Source organism: Neopelma chrysocephalum, unplaced genomic scaffold (genome assembly GCF_003984885.1).
Source record: "Neopelma chrysocephalum unplaced genomic scaffold, ASM398488v2 Primary Assembly neopelma1_62, whole genome shotgun sequence".
Lineage (NCBI taxonomy): Eukaryota > Metazoa > Chordata > Aves > Passeriformes > Pipridae > Neopelma > Neopelma chrysocephalum.
The window spans coordinates 9525145-9544461 of record NW_020897719.1 but is presented as its reverse complement, the minus strand read 5'-3'; the positions used below and the strand labels follow the sequence as shown (position 1 = coordinate 9544461).

General features: G+C 36.6%; 1 protein-coding gene across 1 annotated transcript in view; it reads left to right on the top strand.

Moving 5' to 3' along the window:
• CTTNBP2 (cortactin binding protein 2) overlaps positions 1–19317 on the top strand; it is an 84173-nt gene extending 64856 nt beyond the window's left edge. Inside the window, 10 exon segments of the mRNA XM_027682156.1 lie at positions 1505–1657; positions 1932–2119; positions 5989–6167; positions 9446–9651; positions 9850–10035; positions 11747–11807; positions 12690–12822; positions 14841–14942; positions 17730–17940; positions 17943–19317. Coding sequence (XP_027537957.1) covers positions 1505–1657; positions 1932–2119; positions 5989–6167; positions 9446–9651; positions 9850–10035; positions 11747–11807; positions 12690–12822; positions 14841–14942; positions 17730–17940; positions 17943–17974 — 1451 coding nt within the window. The 3' untranslated portion in view covers positions 17975–19317.

The following is a 19317-nucleotide window of genomic DNA, read 5'->3' as shown; positions in this document are numbered from 1 at the left end:
TCAACCTGCTCTGCAGTTGCAGTGTGGTGACTTCTATTCAAGTAGGCTTTCATCGTGTAGCTTTCATTGTCTTTCTAGGTTGCAAGAAACTGAACAATCCCCTCTGACCATGTCTGTGCTCATGAACAAAAGCAGAGCCATCCCATCAGGTCATACAGTGCCATGCAGCGCTCTATTCTGTTTGTTCACATACCTCCTGGTATAACTTTAATCTGTGGTAATTTTTCTCTAAGGAAATCCTGGTCACAATTCGGAGGATAGCTTATGCCAGTGATTATTCCCACATGTCATCTTCAGTGCCATCACATTGCTGGGAGAGGAGAGACCATTTAGTCAGAAATCAGCCAGGCTTTGGTTTTTGGCTTACAGGCAAGAATGTCACTAATAGTCTGGTTTGTTTACTGGCTAGTGCCTCTTAGGAAAGCTGCTTCTGTATCAGGAACATACTCGTAATTGCCTGTGCTTGCATTTCAGCATGGTGCTGCTGGTTGAGTCTCATTTTTCTGCCTGCTTCTTGCCCCATTGTTCTACTACATTTCCTCTCCTAAGAGAACACTCCTCTCTAAATGGATCTATCAGACACAGAGGAAGTACCTGTCTTCCCTGCTCTCAAGCTATATCCTCCTAGTAAAACAGGGCAGTAATAGTCAGGAAACTGCAAATAAAAAGCAGTGGTCAGATGCTGTTAGTTTTGCCCTTTTACATGTCAGTTTCCTTAATGACCATTTTTAGTACCGCCTTCAAAAGGTTCTGAAACAATGGAAGGCACAATATACTCAAGATGAGTGTTTTGTTTTATAGATATATTACAGAAGTATTCACCTGGGATTTAGTGTTACAGGAACACATGCAAAGGCTGTCTTCTTTAAGCAATAATATATTAAAATCAGGAATATTAAAGGAAAATAGCTAAAATGTGAAAAAAAAGTATATACCTTATTTTAGTACCTATTAAGATGCTACTGTACATACCTCATACTAGCTCTGATTATTTGAGTGATTCTTAAAGATATTGAAGGAAGTTTTGAAGAGAAAATAGTAGCAAACAAATAGGCAATCTCATAGAATGATTAAGTTTCGTATAAACATGAACTATTCTGAAACCTTTTATCACTATATGGTTTTAAGATTACATGTTAAAAGTTTAAGATGTATTACAGCAAAAGAAAAAAATGTTTTCAAAGGTCTTTGCTATCTTTTCTGTTGTATTTATTTTCAGTGTGCTGAAATCTTTCCTATCTGTGAAGATCCCATTATAGCTATTTCAAGAATTTATTTTAATCATAGATTTCAATTTTTTTCTTAATATACAGTATGATGTTCTTTCTATTGTTTGATTTTATGCTTTCAGTTTTGAACATATACAGTCTGTCTGCTCCTGTGAACATGTTAAGAGGAAAATTTTTTTTAAAAATCCTTTCTTGCATTAGTAGCAGTAAAAACTGCACACATAAATAAAAGTCAATTTTCCTAAGTAAACATTAATGGGATTTTTATATTTCAGCTTGTCTGATCCCTGTCAAACAGCCTTCTGTAAACAAGACAACCATTGTGATTTTAGAAAATCTGGAGAGAGCTTCTTTGTCTGAATTACTAGGAGATTTTCTGGCAGCTCTTGAGAATCGGAGTTCAGAAAATCCTTGCACAATTCAAAGAGGTATTTAAAATACTTGAGATGGAGAAATATTTTTACTACAGTACAGTTGTATGACAAACAGGGAACAGGAGAAAAAATGTAATTTGTTTGTTTTTATATTTTATTGTGAACAGTTGTTCTTAACAAAGATAGCATGTTTTAAAGGTAATTTATGGTGTTTTGTGGGTTTGTTTGTTTGTTTGTTTTCCAACTATGTCACTGCTTCTCACTTTCATATGAAATTATGTCAAAGGTTTGAGTATTTCAGTAAAGTGGTTTTATGGTTCCTTTTTAGCAAATGGAGTTTCTGGTGCTTTTTACTTTCATGAAAACTGCTTTTTACTGGGGACAATCGCAAAGTGTCATCTTCATGGCTCTGACCTGCTGATTCAACAGCATTTCCGTTGGGTTCAACTTCGGTGGGATGGGGAACCAATGCGTGGCTTGCTTCAAAAGATTTTAAGGAGAAAAGTTATAAACAAGGTAAGAACTTGAATCAGCTTCAGCAGTTTTGCTCATCACCAGGTCTGTGAAATGTTTATGATGGTAATGCCGCGTAGTGGGTTGACCCTGGCTGGATGCTAGATACCCACTAAAGCAGCTCTTTCACTCCCCTCTGCAACTGGACAGAGGAGAGGAAAAAAACCAGCAAAGGATTAATGAGTTGAGATAACATCTGGGAGAGGTCACTTATTGATTACCTTCACAGGCAAAATAGACTGAAAGTGGGGATATTACTTAGATTTATTACTAACAGGATCAGAGCAAAAGAGTAAAATAATCGTAAAACCACCTTCCCCCCACACCTACTTCCTTCCATGTTCTCCCTCCTCTCCCCCAGCGGTGCAGGGGGACGGGGAATGGGAGTTATGGTCAGTTGTTGTTTCTGCTGCTGCTGAGGGAGACGAGTCCTTCCCCTGCTCCCGTGGGGTCCCTCCCATGACCTCTCTGGCATGAGTCCATCCCTTGGGCAACAGTTCTTTCCAAACTGCTGTCCCGTGGGTCACTCCTCCATGGGGTGCAGTCCTTCACAAATGAGCTATACCGGCGTGGATCCCCCATAGGGGCCACACGTCCTTCCCAGAAAAAACCCACTCCAGCATGGGCTTCCCTCTCCACAGGCTGCAGGTCTCCAGCAGGACCCCACTCCATCCTGGGCCTCCCACGGGGTCACAGCCTCCTTCATGCATCCACCTGCTCCAGCATGGGCTCCTCCATGGGCTGCAGGTGGGTTTCTGCACCCCGATGGTCCTCCATGGGCTGCAGGGGCACAGCTGCTCCACCATGGTCTGCACCACGGGCTGCAGGGGCCTCAGCTCTGGCACCTGGAGCATCTCCTGCCCCTCCTTCTGCACTGACCTTGGTGTCTGCATTATTGTTCACATGTTCTCACTCTGCTCTTTCCTGGCTGGAAATTTTCACCTGTGCAACAACCTTCTGTTCTTAAATATGTTATCACAGAGGCATTACTATCACTCCTGATGAGCTCGGCCTTGGCCAGCAGCAAGAAGCCCATCCTGGAGCCAGCTGACATTGGCTCCTCCAGACAGGGGAAGCTTCTAGCAGCTTCTAAGAGAAGCCACCCCTGTTGCCCCCTGCTACCAAAACCTAACCACAGAAACCCACTACCTGCCAAAAGCTCAGCAGATAACTAAGTTTTTCAGGAAAAGAGACCCATTAATTTCTGGGAAGATACAGGTTGTGTATCTCTAAATGTTGTGCTTGGCTTTATAGGAAGCTGTGTGGCCATGGCTAATTAGTATAGACACACTGATTGGCTGTAAATAATGATACTGTAGCTACTTGCCTATGCACAGCATGAAACATCCATCAGTAATTTTTTTCAACTTCTGTCTAAGCATGATAGAATCAGTTCAGCAAGTGTAAAATCCCTTTTTAAAAGGATTTATGCTATATATCTAAAATAAGATAGTGATATGTGTGTTTTGCCTAAGTTTTAAGCAGCAGAAAGACTTTTCATGATTTTCAAATCAAAAGGGGGTAAAATATATCATTAAGGAAGTTGTCTTGAGCCAATAGGTCTGTTGAATCTGGAACAAGAGTCCAAAAGAGAATAAAGATGGGAAGACTCCTTTAACATTAACAAATAAATGGAGATGGGAAATTAAAAGAAAGATGTAGGCAAAAGAAGAATTGTGGACTTTTGAAACTTATTTGGAAAAAAACCATTCCAGTGTGATAGCAGCTATTGCTGACAGTCAGGCAGTGTTAGACATAGGGAGGGGGAGTTTAATCAAAACAGCTGCAAAGGAAAATAATCTTGGCAGCAGGGTTTTGAATAGGCTTAAAAGGGGAGATTGTTCTATGAATAGAAAAAACTGTCAGTAATAAAGAGTACTGTTGTGGGACAACAGACCTACTGTCAGTTCTGAGTGTTCAGCTGGATGTATCTTAGTTATCCTTGTGGATGTCATCTCCTGTACCCTTTGCCACAGTTCTCATCTATAAAAGCTTACTGATTCAAAGAAATCCTGAAGAGGAAGTGTGTAGTAACTGTACATTTCAGCTATGAAAATGAGGAAATTTAGAAACATTCCTAGGTATTCTTTAATCACAAGAAGAGGAATACAAAATACAAAAAAAGAGTCATATGAAATGTTTCTATGAAACTCTTAATAGATTACTTTTCTTACATTACATTTTTCAGATGCATAGTTATTTATCTCTGAGTCCGTACAGGCACAGTAAGCTGGAATCGTTATCAGTGATTGTGTAGTTGAGAGTATGAATGGTTACCAGAATCCTTGCCAAGGATGGGGTGGCCATTGTTTGTAGGCATGTAATGGGGTCAGTTGTAGCTGGTGTCTTGCGGATAGACTAGTGTTGGAATGAGGTATAGACCAGAGAAAAGTGCAATAAAAGTATGTAGCAGAATTCTTCTCTATCCTCATGAGGAGAAAGTTTGTATTCTCAAGCCTACAGTGGAGAATATCTGGTGATCTAAGCCTCCTCATAAAAAGACAGAAACACTTTGATCACACATCATTCAAGATCAGAGAGAAGGACTGTCTTCAGCTGAGCCAAGAAATGCAGCAATGCAGACAATTGCAGAAACAGGGGTATTCTGACTTGCTCACAGTCACAGTCTGGGTCAGACTTATTCTGCTAAACTGCTTTGGCTACAAGAACTTGCAGCATCATGTAACAGATGTCATTTTCAAGCTGTTTTTTAGGCTTAAAAGAAATCCTTAGTCTCATCGGTTAGAATTTGACAATGTAATAGGTTTCTACCTCTGACTGAAGTTGAACGGAATTCGGGTAGTAATCTCATTAAGTTTATTTTCTCTCAAGCATATATGCAGATGGTGTCTATATGGAGAAAAACCCATGTGTCTTCCTGTATCTTCCCTAATTAAATATTGAAATGCCCAGTGTGCCGGCACATTTTTTTAAAATACATACATGTGCCATATGCAAACTCAAATTCCAGTTGGTATGGGACTTAAAATAGTGGATTCCAAAGTTAAACATAGAAAGAAGATTAGTATAGTATAAAAATCTAAAGGAAAGTAAAATCACATCTACTGTTTGAACAACGGACTGTTTCAAGGATCCTTGCTCTGTGTTCTGATAATTTGTTTGTGCCTTAATATTCATGTTTTCAGATGAAAAGCTCTTTTCCCCCTAGTTGGAACTATTAGGATATATGGGAACATGTTTTTCTACATTAACTTCAACTGTAGACTGTTAAGAAGCTCAGGCTTTGGTGCTGTCAGTTACTATCCCTGCTGCGTCTTTTGATGCTTCCTTTAATTTAAACTGTTTCAGAGGATAATACTAGGATTAGAATGATGGAGACTGTAATTCAGAGTCAGAGGAAACAGAAGATTTTTCTGGCATTGAAAAATTTGCCCGTAACAAGGCATACTAAAAAATATAAGTCTTAGAAACAGGCATCTTTCCTTCATTGCTACGAAATCCAAAATCAATATGGAAATCCACTGAGCATATGTCTGGATCAGACATTCCTGTTCAGTGTGATTGGATGTTCTTTCATATGCCTTATTTATATCATATGCATTGCCTTGGATATGGTATCCTAAATATTTTAGAAAAGCAGTGCTACCAAAATTTGTGTCTCAGTTTCCCACAAGAAAGTAAAGGCATGTCAATTTATTGATAAGGAGATATCTTTTAAAGTGAGTTGGGCAAATAAGTTTTAATACAGCAAGACTTCAATATACTCCATAAAAAGGTTTGACCAGTTTTTGACTGTTCCTAATTTTTGTAATAGCAATACATGAGTTAAAAACCCCACAAACCTTGGGGTTTCAAGGAAAGCGTTTGTAGCTCTGGTCTTATGTCATGTCAAACATCTTTTCTCTCTGCAGTTCAGAGGCAAAATACCTCCTCCATCTGATCCTGTGTGCAAGATCATAGACTGGATTCTTGCTGTTTGGCACCAGCTGAACTCTTGCTTATCACGTCTAGGAGCGCCTGAAGCGCTTATGGGGCCAAAACATTTCTTCTCTTGTCCTGTGGTGCCAGGGCACAGCCAAACAACAGTCAAGTAAGATTTCAGTTTCCTGTTTGAGGCTGTTCATTGCCAACTAGATACTCACTACAAATGTAATAGTTGTGTTTTCTCCCAAAATCAGTCTTATTGTGATCTTTCAGTTATTTTCTGACACAGAGGTTACTAGATTCAAGAATTCTGAGATTAACAATTTGGTAGAGTCTCCTTTTGAAGTTGTATATGAAGAAAGCTTGGAGAATGATTTCTCACTCATTTAAATACCTGGTATAATTTTAAAACATACATACAATTTCACAGATACGTTATCTTAGTAAATAATGCAGATATATACATTTAGTTATACATATGGTTAGATGTCCAGTAACATAAGAAAATATTTTAAAATGAGGAAAATTCTGGCTTTTCTAGCCTGCAATTGCACAAACATCTGCTCACATTCCAACTGCAAATGCTAGCAAATGATACAAGAAATAATTACAGAATTTTAGATTATATTAATTTCACACTAAGATGTTGTTTGGCTATATTAGAAAGGCAATAAGCCCCTAATTAAGATTCAAACTTATTCAGAATTCAAAGAATAATATTTGATTCTGGATACGTGACAACTTTTCTCGCCGGGCTTCACAGTATTCTCCTGAGTTACCCCACGTCTGTTCCTTATCTGACCTTTCTCCCTTGTACTAGTTCCTGCTGACCTTTCTTCCAGGGGCCTTCACTTAACATGTGCAGTGGTTGTCTCATCTCATGTTCTGTCTGCAGATTTTGATACATTTTGCTTATTCACTTTCCTTTTTTAAAAAAAGTACAGATTATCTAATCTTCAGGTAATTATCAAAGTCTAAATGTGGATATAACATTGACTTGCAATTTTATGGGTGCTGGGAAATAAAAAAAGAATAAAGTATATCATGCATCTATCTCCCATCTCCCTCTTGAATCATGTCCTCTGAAATGTTTTGATCATTTATTTATTTACTGCACTGGCATTAATAGAGGGCAAAACCCCCTATTCTTTAGATGCCTTAATTATATGTATTTCTCCTCAGTGTAACTTTGACTGGTTTCACAAATACTTTATTTTGAGCACAACCCCAAAATGTCTTGTATTGTAGTCATATACCATCTGACTCCTCATTTTAATGTAGTTTTTGTCCACTAATAAACAATTAAAAAGCACAGCTCCAGTGAACTGGACACTTTTAGTTTAGCAGCATGATGGCTAACACTGTGGTCATCCAATAAATAGCTTTTAATTAGCAGCTCACTGATTGCTGTTATTTCAATCTAATAAATCACTCCTGTCCTCTTGCCCCTTCTCTTCACTGTGCTATTCTGCTGCTTTTTGCATTTATTAAAGCTTCACTGAGTCAGTCCAATTCACTGAGGCAGTAGACAGCTATCTACAAACTGGGTTTGTTCTGGGCTCAGTGTCAGGATGAGGCAAGAGGAAGAAGCAGCAGCAGGGAAGGGAGTGAGAAGGCATGACAGGAAATTGTTTCCTGCTGTGTTTCATGTAGCCTCACATGTTTTGGTGAGTAAAGTGAATAAATAAGGAAAATTTTAGCTATGTTTTCTTCTTGGTTTTGAATTAAAGGGAATTAAAGTTGATGTTCTAACAGCAACGACTTTCACTTTGCAGAGGTAGGCCTGTGTTATACCTTTCCTAAGGATCACCTGTATTCAAGAATGGGGGATTTATCAAAATGAGTGCAAACTTAAAACTGAATTTAAATACTAGATTTGAATTTTGTTCAGGGAGCATGGCATTGCACAGCCCATCAGTTGTTAACTGTTAGATTAGAATGGACTCAATTTGTTTTGTCTTTGCAATGGTCATTTCTGACCATTTATACTGGCAATATTGCAAAATGTCAAAAACTTTCACAGGCAGAAATTGAGGGAGAGAGTTCCTTACAGCTAAAATAAAAGCACTTGTTTATTTTGGCAGCGTAACTCAGCTAGCAGAAGCAAACTGTAGCTGTATCTAATACTATCTACACCAAAGGAAGTTTCAAGGAATATCTCCAGTGTGCATTTTACATCGTATTTTAACAACTGTGCTAATTATTTTTCTAAGTAATGTAACTTTATACAGCTTATAAAAGCACTTTATAGCATGGTTATATACCATAAAAGCTCAATCTTATGCTTCATAACTGACCAAAAATACATCTATCAAATGATTCATGCATTCTAATTTCAAAAAATTAAAAAACAAAACAAAACAAAACAAAACAAACAAAAAAAAACAAACAACAAAAAAATCATCATAATATTTTGGGTAATAAGATGGCTTCAGTGTATCAATGTATTCAACAAAACAGTCCACTTAAGTAAAACATTTTAGCCTTCACTTTTTCTGAATGGATTTCTGCAAAGCTGAACACAGCATGATAGCCTGTAATTTCTTACAGACCTTTAATATAAACCATCTGACTTAGTCGTACCATCTTCCTCCTGTAAGAGGGTATAAGGAAAACCAAAAAGAGTTGGATTTGATCTAAAAAAGATTGTCTCAGCTGTAGATGTGAGCTGAGCCCTAAGTCTGAAATTCCTAACCTTTATCCCCAGAGAACTCTAAGTTATAAGAAATAACATTTTTTTCCTAACACAAATTTCTCACTTCTGTGCTAAAATATTTCTCTCTTAGAAAGCAAAAATCCTAGAAGAACCATGTCCCTTTGAGTCAAATTTTTGTAATCAGACCCAGACTCTAAACCAGATAATCTGGAAAATCCATAGTATCCCGGTAACACAGTTCACCGTAGATCAAAAAAACAGAAGGAGAGTGAGAGCACGACTGCTGTACAGATAGAAATGTCTTGTAAACTGAACAAGTTTGGAAGTGAAAGAATACTGGAAGGAGGACAGTCATAAGTGAATATCTCCTTTTTCCCATGCTGGCAACAAGTAGGCAAGGAGTGAACACCTGCAAGCATGGAAACTTCTCCATGCACTTTATTTTTAATATATATATACATAAGCATGCCTTTTTCTGGGACATTCTTTCTTGTAGCCTTGAAGTGGAAAGGATGTTTCACAGTCTTTGTTTGAATGAGGAAAAGCATCAAGTAAATAGTTTGCTAAAGCACCAAAGCAACCTAAAGAAAGCTAGATCAATTAGTTTAATACAAAACAAATAAACTTTACCTTAAATAAAATCAGTCCCTCTCTGAAATGGGGTGCAATACAAAGTCCAAAATATACGTGCTTCTTAAAAATGCAAAATCTGATGCGTTGCCCAAAGTATAAAATCTTGGGGTTTGAGAATTGTCTCTGAAGTTAAGAGATTGTTTTTGTGCCTACAGGTGGATGTCCAAGTTATGGAATGCTGTGATAGCTCCCAGAGTTCAAGAAGCCATACTGTCCAGAGCCTCTGTGAAAAGAACATCTCTACCAGGACAAGCAATAGCCAAAAAAAACCCTAGCCAAGGGCAACAGGCTGTTGTTAAAGCTGCTCTCAGTATCTTGCTAAATAAAGCTGTTTTGCATGGCTGTCCTCTACCCAGAACAGGTAACAGTGAACTGTCTGAAAAGCAAGTAGTTGTACACCACTGAACTGGGGCTTTTAACTTCTTGGTTCCTTTTTTAAAACTTCCACAAAATGTTACTGTAGTTCTGATGGGAAATGTGGGGTTAAAAGTGTTTACAATCATTTAAAGTGAGTTTGCAACAGGCAATTCTTCTTAATGGTGTTCTACATTTCTTTCAGAGCTAGATAATTATATAGCAGATTTTAAAGGAGGAAATTTTCCTTTGTCCGTGGCTTCAAGCTACAAAAACTGTAGTAGGAAAAGAGGTGAGAACGCTTCTTGGAGAAAAGTGAGCACAAGTCCTCGCAAAAAGTCAGGCCATTTGTCCTCCCAGTCATGGAATAAGCAGGAGACAAACGCTGAAGGTAAATAAAGCTTTCTATTTTCAGTTCTGGAAGAGGAGGGTTAAGGGGGGATGTTAAGCTGTATAGATTCAAATCAAACATTCTTCCTACATCATGAATTAAAAATTCTCAAATAAATGACACTCATGTTTATGTTCATCAGTAAAAAATTATTTACTTCCCCTCCCCCAAATTATTTCTTTGTGACTGCGAGGTGTCCTAAGTTTGTTTGTTCTAATGCCCTTCCTGTTGTCTGATGATGAGGTAGGCATTGGCTCAGATGGTGGAAAAATAAGCAGTGGTTCCACCTCGTATCGCAGGGAATAATGTATCAGTCTCTATCCCAATACCAGATGAGAGAAAGCTTTATTACTTTAAAAATAGTCCTTAGATCTGCTCCTGATTTACAGTATACCTACTTTGAGTTTTCTTCAACTTATAGCTTCTCTACAATAATTACTACTATGTGAATCCAAATAAAAATAAATGAATACATTCATCTTCAGATCATGCATCCCTTCTTCAGTCTTATTAGAAAGATTAGAAAAATTTTATTAGAAAAATTTTCACTTTAATTGCAAAAAATAAATGTAAAAAATTCTGTGTAGTCACAGATACTGTGAATTTTACAAAAAGTTTCCACATCATTTTCAGTATGCAGCTTGATAAAGAGGACTTTATATGACTGGGTCTGTGCACGTGTATAAATGTGAAAGTTTTATTAGTGGCTGACACTTTTGAAAATTCTTTCCACCCTAAGATCTTAAGCCAGAACAAGCAGTTTACTACACAGAGATAATGTCTGGATATATGCAGAAGCAACATCATTCTTCCAAAGGACACATATTTCTAGGAGGAAAACTTAATAATAATATAACTGAATACAATATCAAACAGGAAAATTTCTAGGGAACAAAATCAAAGTACTTACTTTGCTTTTAGAAAATGAAGGCTTCTCCTTCACAGGGAAGATTTAGGAAAGGAGAGAAAGAGTCTTACACTCACACACACTTAAGGAACTGTAAGATTCTAGCCTCATATACAAAAGACTGGAATACTTGATGCCTGGTACTTTGCAATGTTAAATTGAGCTATTCATTTTTTCAGCCCTTGTTCAGAAAGAAGTCTACCTTTTCTGAACTGCAACTCTAATGTCCTCATTGCCAGTTCTCTGAATTGTGAATTTATCTAATCCCGCTAAGAGGATTTAAGAAATAATGAACATAACCTGAAGTAGAATGGTTGATGATGTATCTTGTACCTGAAAATGTTCTTGGAATTCAGTTAATATCTGTGAATATAAGTAAAAAAATGGAATGGTCAATAATTTTAGCAGCCTTGCATTTCTGACTCTCAGAATCAAATGCTGTTCCTGTTTCCAAGGAAGGATAAATTGTTTGATTTTACCTCCATAAAGCAAACTTAAATATTTTCCTGTTGACAAGTGATTTCTCTTTGAGAGAACCAGTAAGGGTGGTTCAAACACCTCAAACAGAAACCTCATGTTCTGTATTTCACAAAAGCTTGGGCAACTCATGCCCTATTTGCCGTTTTAGCAGTTCCTAATGCTACTCTGAACAGTTTCAAGGGATGTATTCTGATCTTTGACAGACTGTATTGACATAATTAGCTAGTAAATGGGAACACATTTTCCCTGTTTATCACAGATTTTAGAATGAAGAAATCAACGCACATGGTAATACACTAAGCAGTCAATCTCTCTTTTATGCAGGTATAAAATCTAAGACTGTGTTGCAACCAAACTGTAAGAAAAGAGTTTCTCCCACCACAAAGTAAGTTTTAATTTCTTGTACTTGTACTTAAGAAAAAATAAAGATGATAACATTGTGTTGCAAAGCAGCACATTATAATGAATAGATGGATAGTTTGTATTCGGTAATGTTTTGGTCCCATGTCTGCAGAAAAGAATTATTTTTAATTCTAATTTCTGAGAGGAAAATTTATGTACTTTGATATAATTTTAGAATCCATTTCTGTGATTCAAACCTTGCAGCAGTACATGTCTTTTTATGTAACAGATTAGTCTAAGGCTTAAGAATATTATGCAACACTTACTCTGCCTTGAAAATTGACCTTATGCTTTTCTCAACTAGCATTATATTTTAAAAACTCCTCTGGCTATTTCAGGTTGCTGAATAGCAATTCAAGATGGTACAGTACATGTTCTTTAGTCTAAATGATACAGAGTTTCTCTGAGAAAGTGCACAAATTAGCCAGAGGGAACTGCATTTGAGTCTTTACTTCAATCTGAAATCTCAGTTCTACCTTATTCACAGGCACAGAGAAAATAGAATATTTATGCTTCCAGTATGCCAGAAGTTTTTTTAACTGTTAGGAATTCATTCTGAAAAGGAGAGTGGAATAAAATTGATTGCTCCATCTTTAAGAGATGGGAGTCTTTGAAGATATTAGGCAGAAGAATCCTTTGTTAGAATTTCAAAATGGGGAGAATAACTTGTGTAGAAAGATCTATTATGAGATAACTATTGACAGTTATTGCTGACTGTTAATTAGATGTTGTTTTTTGTTTGTTTGTGGTAGTAAAGGTCGTTTGGAAAGAAATTACTATTTTTCAGGTATTGATATTTTTAAATTCTGTATCGTAGCTTAATTTACGTGTTCTCTCCATTTGTTTGTTCGGGTTTTTTAACCAGATCTTCAGGGAAGGATCATCTGAGAACATTACATCTGGAGCAAAGGCTGTCTGTTGCGTCTGATGATGAAGTAGATCTTGTGCAGGAACTTCAGAGTATGTGTTCCAGCAAATCTGAGCCTGATATAAGCAAGGTAAATGCAAAGCTTTTAAATAATTTACTACATTATCATATTCAGTCATTTGTTACATGTTTAAAATGAATTTTTAATTTACAAGCCCTGCTTGAACTGAAGAAAATTATTAAATTATTTGGGAATAAGCCACAGTCAACTAATAAATTATACATTTGGGGGTAAGTGTTCTGCTTTAACATACACTATTTTAAATTACACCTTCACCAATTTTTGCAGTGAAGGCTGAAATTTACAAGTTCATAGAATCATAGAATGTGCTGAGTTGGAAGAGACACACATGGATCATTGAGTTCAGCTCCTGGCCCTGCACAGAATCACACCATGTGCCTGACAGCCTTGTCCAAACACTTCTTGAACTCTGGCAGGCTTGGTGCTGTGACCAGTTTCCTGACAAAAGGAAAGTGCTCTTTGCAGTACTGTTCCCTGAGTTATGTTTCATGCTCTCATTGGTTCCACTGGGAAACTGTTTTGTAGTCTTAAAGACACAGAAAGCTTTCCCTAATATGTATTGAACATTTGGTTTGTTTAATGTAATCCTATCGGCCATCACAGAACTGGCTCAGAGCTCCTGTGCTGTATAGGCAAAATGCAGTTTGCTGCCCCAAGCAAGAGAGAATGGATTGGCCTAATTCTTTTTCTTTAACAGTGGCAGAAGAGGGTTAAGGATGCTTGCAGGGCTCATAGATCTGGGCTAAGTTTTACACTGGAATGGGCTATGGGTGGTTATGGGAGGCCTGTTGAAGAGAAGAATCTCTCATTTTTCCTTCTACATCAATAGCTGAAGCTGTTTATTCTTTTCCATCTTTCCTCCTAATACAGCTGAAGTAGATGGCTGTGACAGCAGGCTGTGTTCACACCAGAGCAGCTGTTCTAAATCTTTTAAACACAGATAGAGTCAGTCTTAGGCTATTGTCCAGTTAGGCTGTGCATGACATCTTCTAGGATTTTCCTGAACAGGAGATCCATTAGTTTTGCTTCATTAAGTATTCTGTTTATTCTTAGAAGACAATCAAGTTTTTATTAAAAAAAAGAAATATTGTGTTTGGGAAGAGTTTTTCAACCTATTTAATGAAACTCTTTATTATGGTGTTTTGTTTTGAGTTGTTTTTCTTAAAGTATTTACGGTAGTTGTATGAGTCACATGCACCAAGCTGGCAAGCTAATCACTAGTCAGCAGGGATTTACCGTAGCTATCCTTGAAAGAATGGGATGTGCTTAAAGAAATGGTAACGAACTTAAAGTTGTGTTTAATAACATGTAAAGTGTAATTGCTTGTTGATGACAATTCAAGGAAATATGGGTTAGATAAGGAAGGAGATAGATGTCATGTCTTTTGTTCGGTTTCCTCACCATGGGTGGAACCATCTATGGCTGGAATTTCTGTTAATTCTCCAGCTGCCTAATAGAGCTTTGCTGAAGTAAGGGTGCTATTGCATGTTTTCTTTGTGTGATGTTATTTCAGGCTGCCATCAGAATAAGTACTCTTGCTCATTAACTTACCCTTACACTCAAATATGATCCTGCTGTCTCCATTAGGTTGGGATTGAGTACTTTTGCAGTTGCAGAGTTGAATTAGATCAGCTTGCCCCAGGATACAATACTTAGTTTTAAGTGATGACACAAGGTTGAGCAGGCTCTATCTGTTAATTCCTGGTCACAAGGCTTGATAGAAAAAAGTAGGGAAGAAACATGGCAGGAGGAAGAGAAAAAGATCATTCCTTTCTATAGTGTTCCTGAGGGCTGGATAAAATTTAATGGGAAACTGCCCTTAAGCTCCACTGAATAGTAATTACTCTGGAAACATATGTTTAATCTTCCTCTGATAATAGTCGATTTGAAATCTCTATCTCCCACCTACAAATGCACTCAAGAGTAAAGGAGAGGTATTTTAATTGTTGTTTGGATATTTATGCATTACATTGCACAGAAACCATGAAAATAAAATCAAGCCTCCAAAATTTGTCAAATTGAAACATAACCTCTGTGAATAACCATTTTCTTATATCTTCGTTTAGATTGCAGATTCTAAGGATGAGTTATTGATGTTCAGTAACTCTCAGAACATTCCTGTGTTTTCACTAAGTGGTACTAACCCAAGTAAAACAACAGCACAAAAGGTAGGTGAAATGAGTTTTGCAGTAGAATAGAGAAGATGTCTTGAGTTTCTCCAAAATGTGAATTCCTGATTGGATCCTAAGAATTAGTGCTCTGTTTATTACAAGAATAAACTGTCACGATTCTTAGGAAACTTGCTAGACCTACTATGCCAAGTTTCTTCCATGTGTCTTAATAGAAGCTAAAGATTTTATGTTTATGTAAAGCCCTAAGCCAAGTGTTGTTGACATTACATTGACATTATAAGTTATTTGCATCAGATATGAAGAGAAATAAAAACAATGTTCATTGTTTCCCTTCAATTAATGTAATTCAGTAAGTTTGTAAAGGGCAAAACTTCTAAAATTCTTGATGTAAAATTGCTGACTCCTCTGCTGTCAAAGGTCTCCGGGGCAGAAATATTGAGAAGACATGATGTTGCCAGAGTGTGTGAAGAACAGCATTTTTTTAAGGGTATTCAGTTCCTTTTTTTTACCTAGTTACTTGTTAAAACATACAGATGTCTTGCCATATTATTTATGTAAACAAACTTCAGTAACTTCAGAGTAGTTTCAGAGTGGGAAGATAAGCTGAATTCTACTGGAAGATGTAATAAGTCCACTGTCATTGTCTTTTCAGAAATTTATATTATTGTTTGTGCTAACATCCCTACTAAATATGAAGATGAAATTATATCCTGCTCAGTTTTCATTCCTTGGGTAATAAAGCAAAAATTATGCTTTCTCTGTTGTTAAACTTCTTTCCCTTATCTTTTTGCTCCTTGTGATTTTGAGTACATCAAGAGAGCTTCTGAGCTCAATTAACCTTAGCCAGGGCAGAATCTGTATCTGTGGTCTGTGTTCCCTTACCAGGCCCACTGTGTTCTCTTGGTAAGGGTCTTCTAGTGGCCAGTCCCGATGCTTAATCTGACTGTGATAAATTGTTTTCTAGAGACACTATTTTCTGCAGATACAATGAAATAGCCCTGAAAATAGCTTAATTCACACACCTTAGCATTAAAAACACTTAAGTTGGATTAATTACCACTTACAATTCTTTTTCTCCATATCCAAATATTCAAAATGTTAGAATACTCTCTGTAATTATAGTAAAATCCAGAGAACAATTTCCATTAACAGAAACAATATTAACCTTGCAGATCTACATGTAGGTATATTGCTTTTGAATATTTCACTAAACATATAAATTTCAGGCATTCCAAATCACATAGTAGTGATGCCTGGATAATTTGGCTGACCTACCTGTTCCTACTGTAAATTTTTCCTAGTGATTTTTTTTTCCTTTTAAAATTCCTGCTAACAATGGAAGGCATAACTCCATTGACCTGCAGGTAGACAAGCTTAGCTACCTGGGAGGTTTTTGAAGAACTTGGTCAAAAGATTTCATGCAGATTTAAAAAAAATTATCTTTGTGGGAAAATGTTGGCCAAAATGAAGGAAATACAACCCAACCTTCTGCTGGAGGGGAAAGAGATCTAATAGAATGACAAGCTTTGTTGCTAGATTTAGTAATTACATCAAAAATTTAGAAGAGCACGCTCTCCTTTGGAAGCAGAAGTCAAACTTTTAAGGGTAATTGTAGTGATGATGAACTGATGCAGCTGCCAGAACTGGTGAAAGGAAGAAGGGTTTGAGATCAGAAAAGCATCCTTTTCTGAAAATGAAGACAATCCTGTAGGTAACAAAAGCAGCACTGCATGAGCAGAGGAGATCTTTTTAATAGTAAAGAGGCAAATTACCTAAAAGCGCAAAACACCCATAATTAATTATTTCTTTTAATTGACTGTAAGAAAAACTGCTTTCAAGTATGTGAAGGAGAAAGACAAAACTGATGAGAGATGCAAAATCTTTGATCCAGGATGCAAACAAATTGATGGAATCAAGGATTAATAAGGATCAGACCCATGAATGTCCCCAGTCTTTATGTGAAAAGCAATAGTTGATGGTGAAAATGAACTTTTTAATATTGCTGCCCAGAGGGGGATCTGGGTTCAGCTGATGCTTACAGATAAGGTCCTATTTCTCCTTTTTCTCATGAAAGATCCATGTAATTTAGGCCTAACTAACTTCTTTCTCCTTGCCTGTAGAGGAAACAAAGAGTGAAAGCATACCTAAGTTTGGCATTTCAGATATGAAGATTTGGGAAGGGTGACTATGGTCCAGATTTAAAGAATGGAGCTTCTTAGCATAAGTAATTTGAGACACTAAAATCTAATTTTAAGAAAACAATCTGTGAGATTATGGATTACAATCTATAAGATTATTATTACAATCTATAAGATTATGTAACTAGCATTTCAAGTTCCATTCTTGAAGTATTTTTTTTTCATGTTGTTATTCATGGCCTTGATGGTACAAAAAAAAAAGTTAATATCTCTATTCAAGCTGTAAACCTGATTTTTTTGCTTGTAACTATAAATTTCCATTTTTCCCTTTAGCTGTGGCTGCAGCTGTCATTTTTCAACAGTAATGAAAGAAAGAACTTTTTTTTTTTGGGTACCCCTGAAATTGAGACATCTGAGAATCAAATTTAAGGCTTTTTCAATGGCAATGCAAAACCCCCATTGCCTTATTTTGGTATTCTAGGATGTTGATGATGTTGCCTTTCAGTCAAAGAAGAAAAAAGAGCTATGGTTTGGTCACCAAATAGTAAGAAGCTCTCATATCAAAATGCAAAAGATTGTAAATAGCAAGGGTTCCATGGGGATGGTATGGTGGGTTGGTTGCTGGTTTTTCAGGTCAAATAGTGATACTTATTTATACAGAAAATGTTTTTTTCTTTATTCCTAGGATGGAATGTGTCCTCTCAGCAGCAGTCGAACTGTGGAAAGCAGCAACAGTAAATCAAAGACAGAGTTGGGTGTTTCAAGAGTTAAATCTTTTCTTCCTGTTCCTAGAAGTAAAGTCACCCAGCCTTCTCAGAATACTAAAAAAAGCAGCAGCAGTAATACAAGGCAAATAGAGGCAGATAATAACATAAAAAGAGAGAATTGGAATTTGCACAAAAAGAACAAATAGAAAAATCCAATAAATAAACCTGCCTATCTTACAATTTTCTGTGTTCATATAATCTCTATTGCAAAGAACCAAGTACTCAAATATGTAAATATTTTTTAAAAACAAACTGTTTCCCTGTCATGTAAAGTTTGTACAGGACCACAGTTTTATTTCTGTGTACATAGCTGGAAATTATATTGATTTAAACTTAAGAAATGGGCATTTTGCCACCTCTATAGATGGTTGGTTTTTTTCTTCGTTTATTACAAAAATTACTCAACACTGATAATATTCAGGGGTACCTACCACAGGATTCTGTTTGTGTATATACTGTACATAAATATATTCTATTAAGTTCACATGTTAAACTGCATTCAGATGAGTTGCACAATATGTACAACAATGGCTTAAAGCTATTGTTCATGAGTTTAAAAGACATGTTTTTATTTTTGCTTAATGAAAAATTAACGGAATGTGGCAATAACTACAATGATTGGAGATGCAGATCAATTGCTTTCAGCTACAAGCCATATTAAATACTTTGATTTCCCCATCATCTGCCTGCTGAATAGTGATTTTGTTTTTCCCAAGCTTCTCTTCATCTAAAATGTCATGAATTTCCTTTACAACTTTTATCTTTTAAAAAACGAAAGAGATTGAGAAATTAAAATGCAACAGAAGTTATTTTTCCTCAGACTCTTATTCTTTGATAGAATTGAAGAAAATATGATCATTTATTAACTTAGTTTTTCTTGTATACTGTAAAAACTTTTATATACTTCATTAGTGTTTTAAAAGCATCTGAGAAATAACAGTGTTTTACAGAAACAGATTCTACTGAAAAGGAATTTGAGCAAAAGCTTAACTACAGTATTATCCAAGATAATGTAGTAGCAATGAGTTACTATGTAATTATCAATTTCTATTGTGGGTTTACAATGTAATTGCTGTGAAATTATAATCTTAAATTGAAGTTAAAATTAACTCTTTGTCCTTTTTCCCCAACTACTGAGGTGTAGATCATGTTCCCATGAGGGAGGGTTTCTACACAGGGTGCATTTCCCCAGCCTCTCTCTATGGTAGCTGCAGTTACATCCTTGTGATTTGTAGTAACGTGGAAATGCGTGATCGAGATACCTCACCTGTCAGGCAGGGGAAAGTGCAGAGTTTTCTTGCGATCAGACTTATATGCCTTCTGCTGAGCTACTGGGAGATGGTTTGGAGAGCTTGGACAGTGACATGGTCATGCCTCTTTATTTCCAAAGGAGCATTTTTCTCAAATTAAGCCTGAAGGAGGAAAGGATTACCTGTTTCCTAATGCTTCACCTTTGTATGTAAAACAGTCATCCCAGACTCACGTCAATAAAAGTTTTGTATGGCA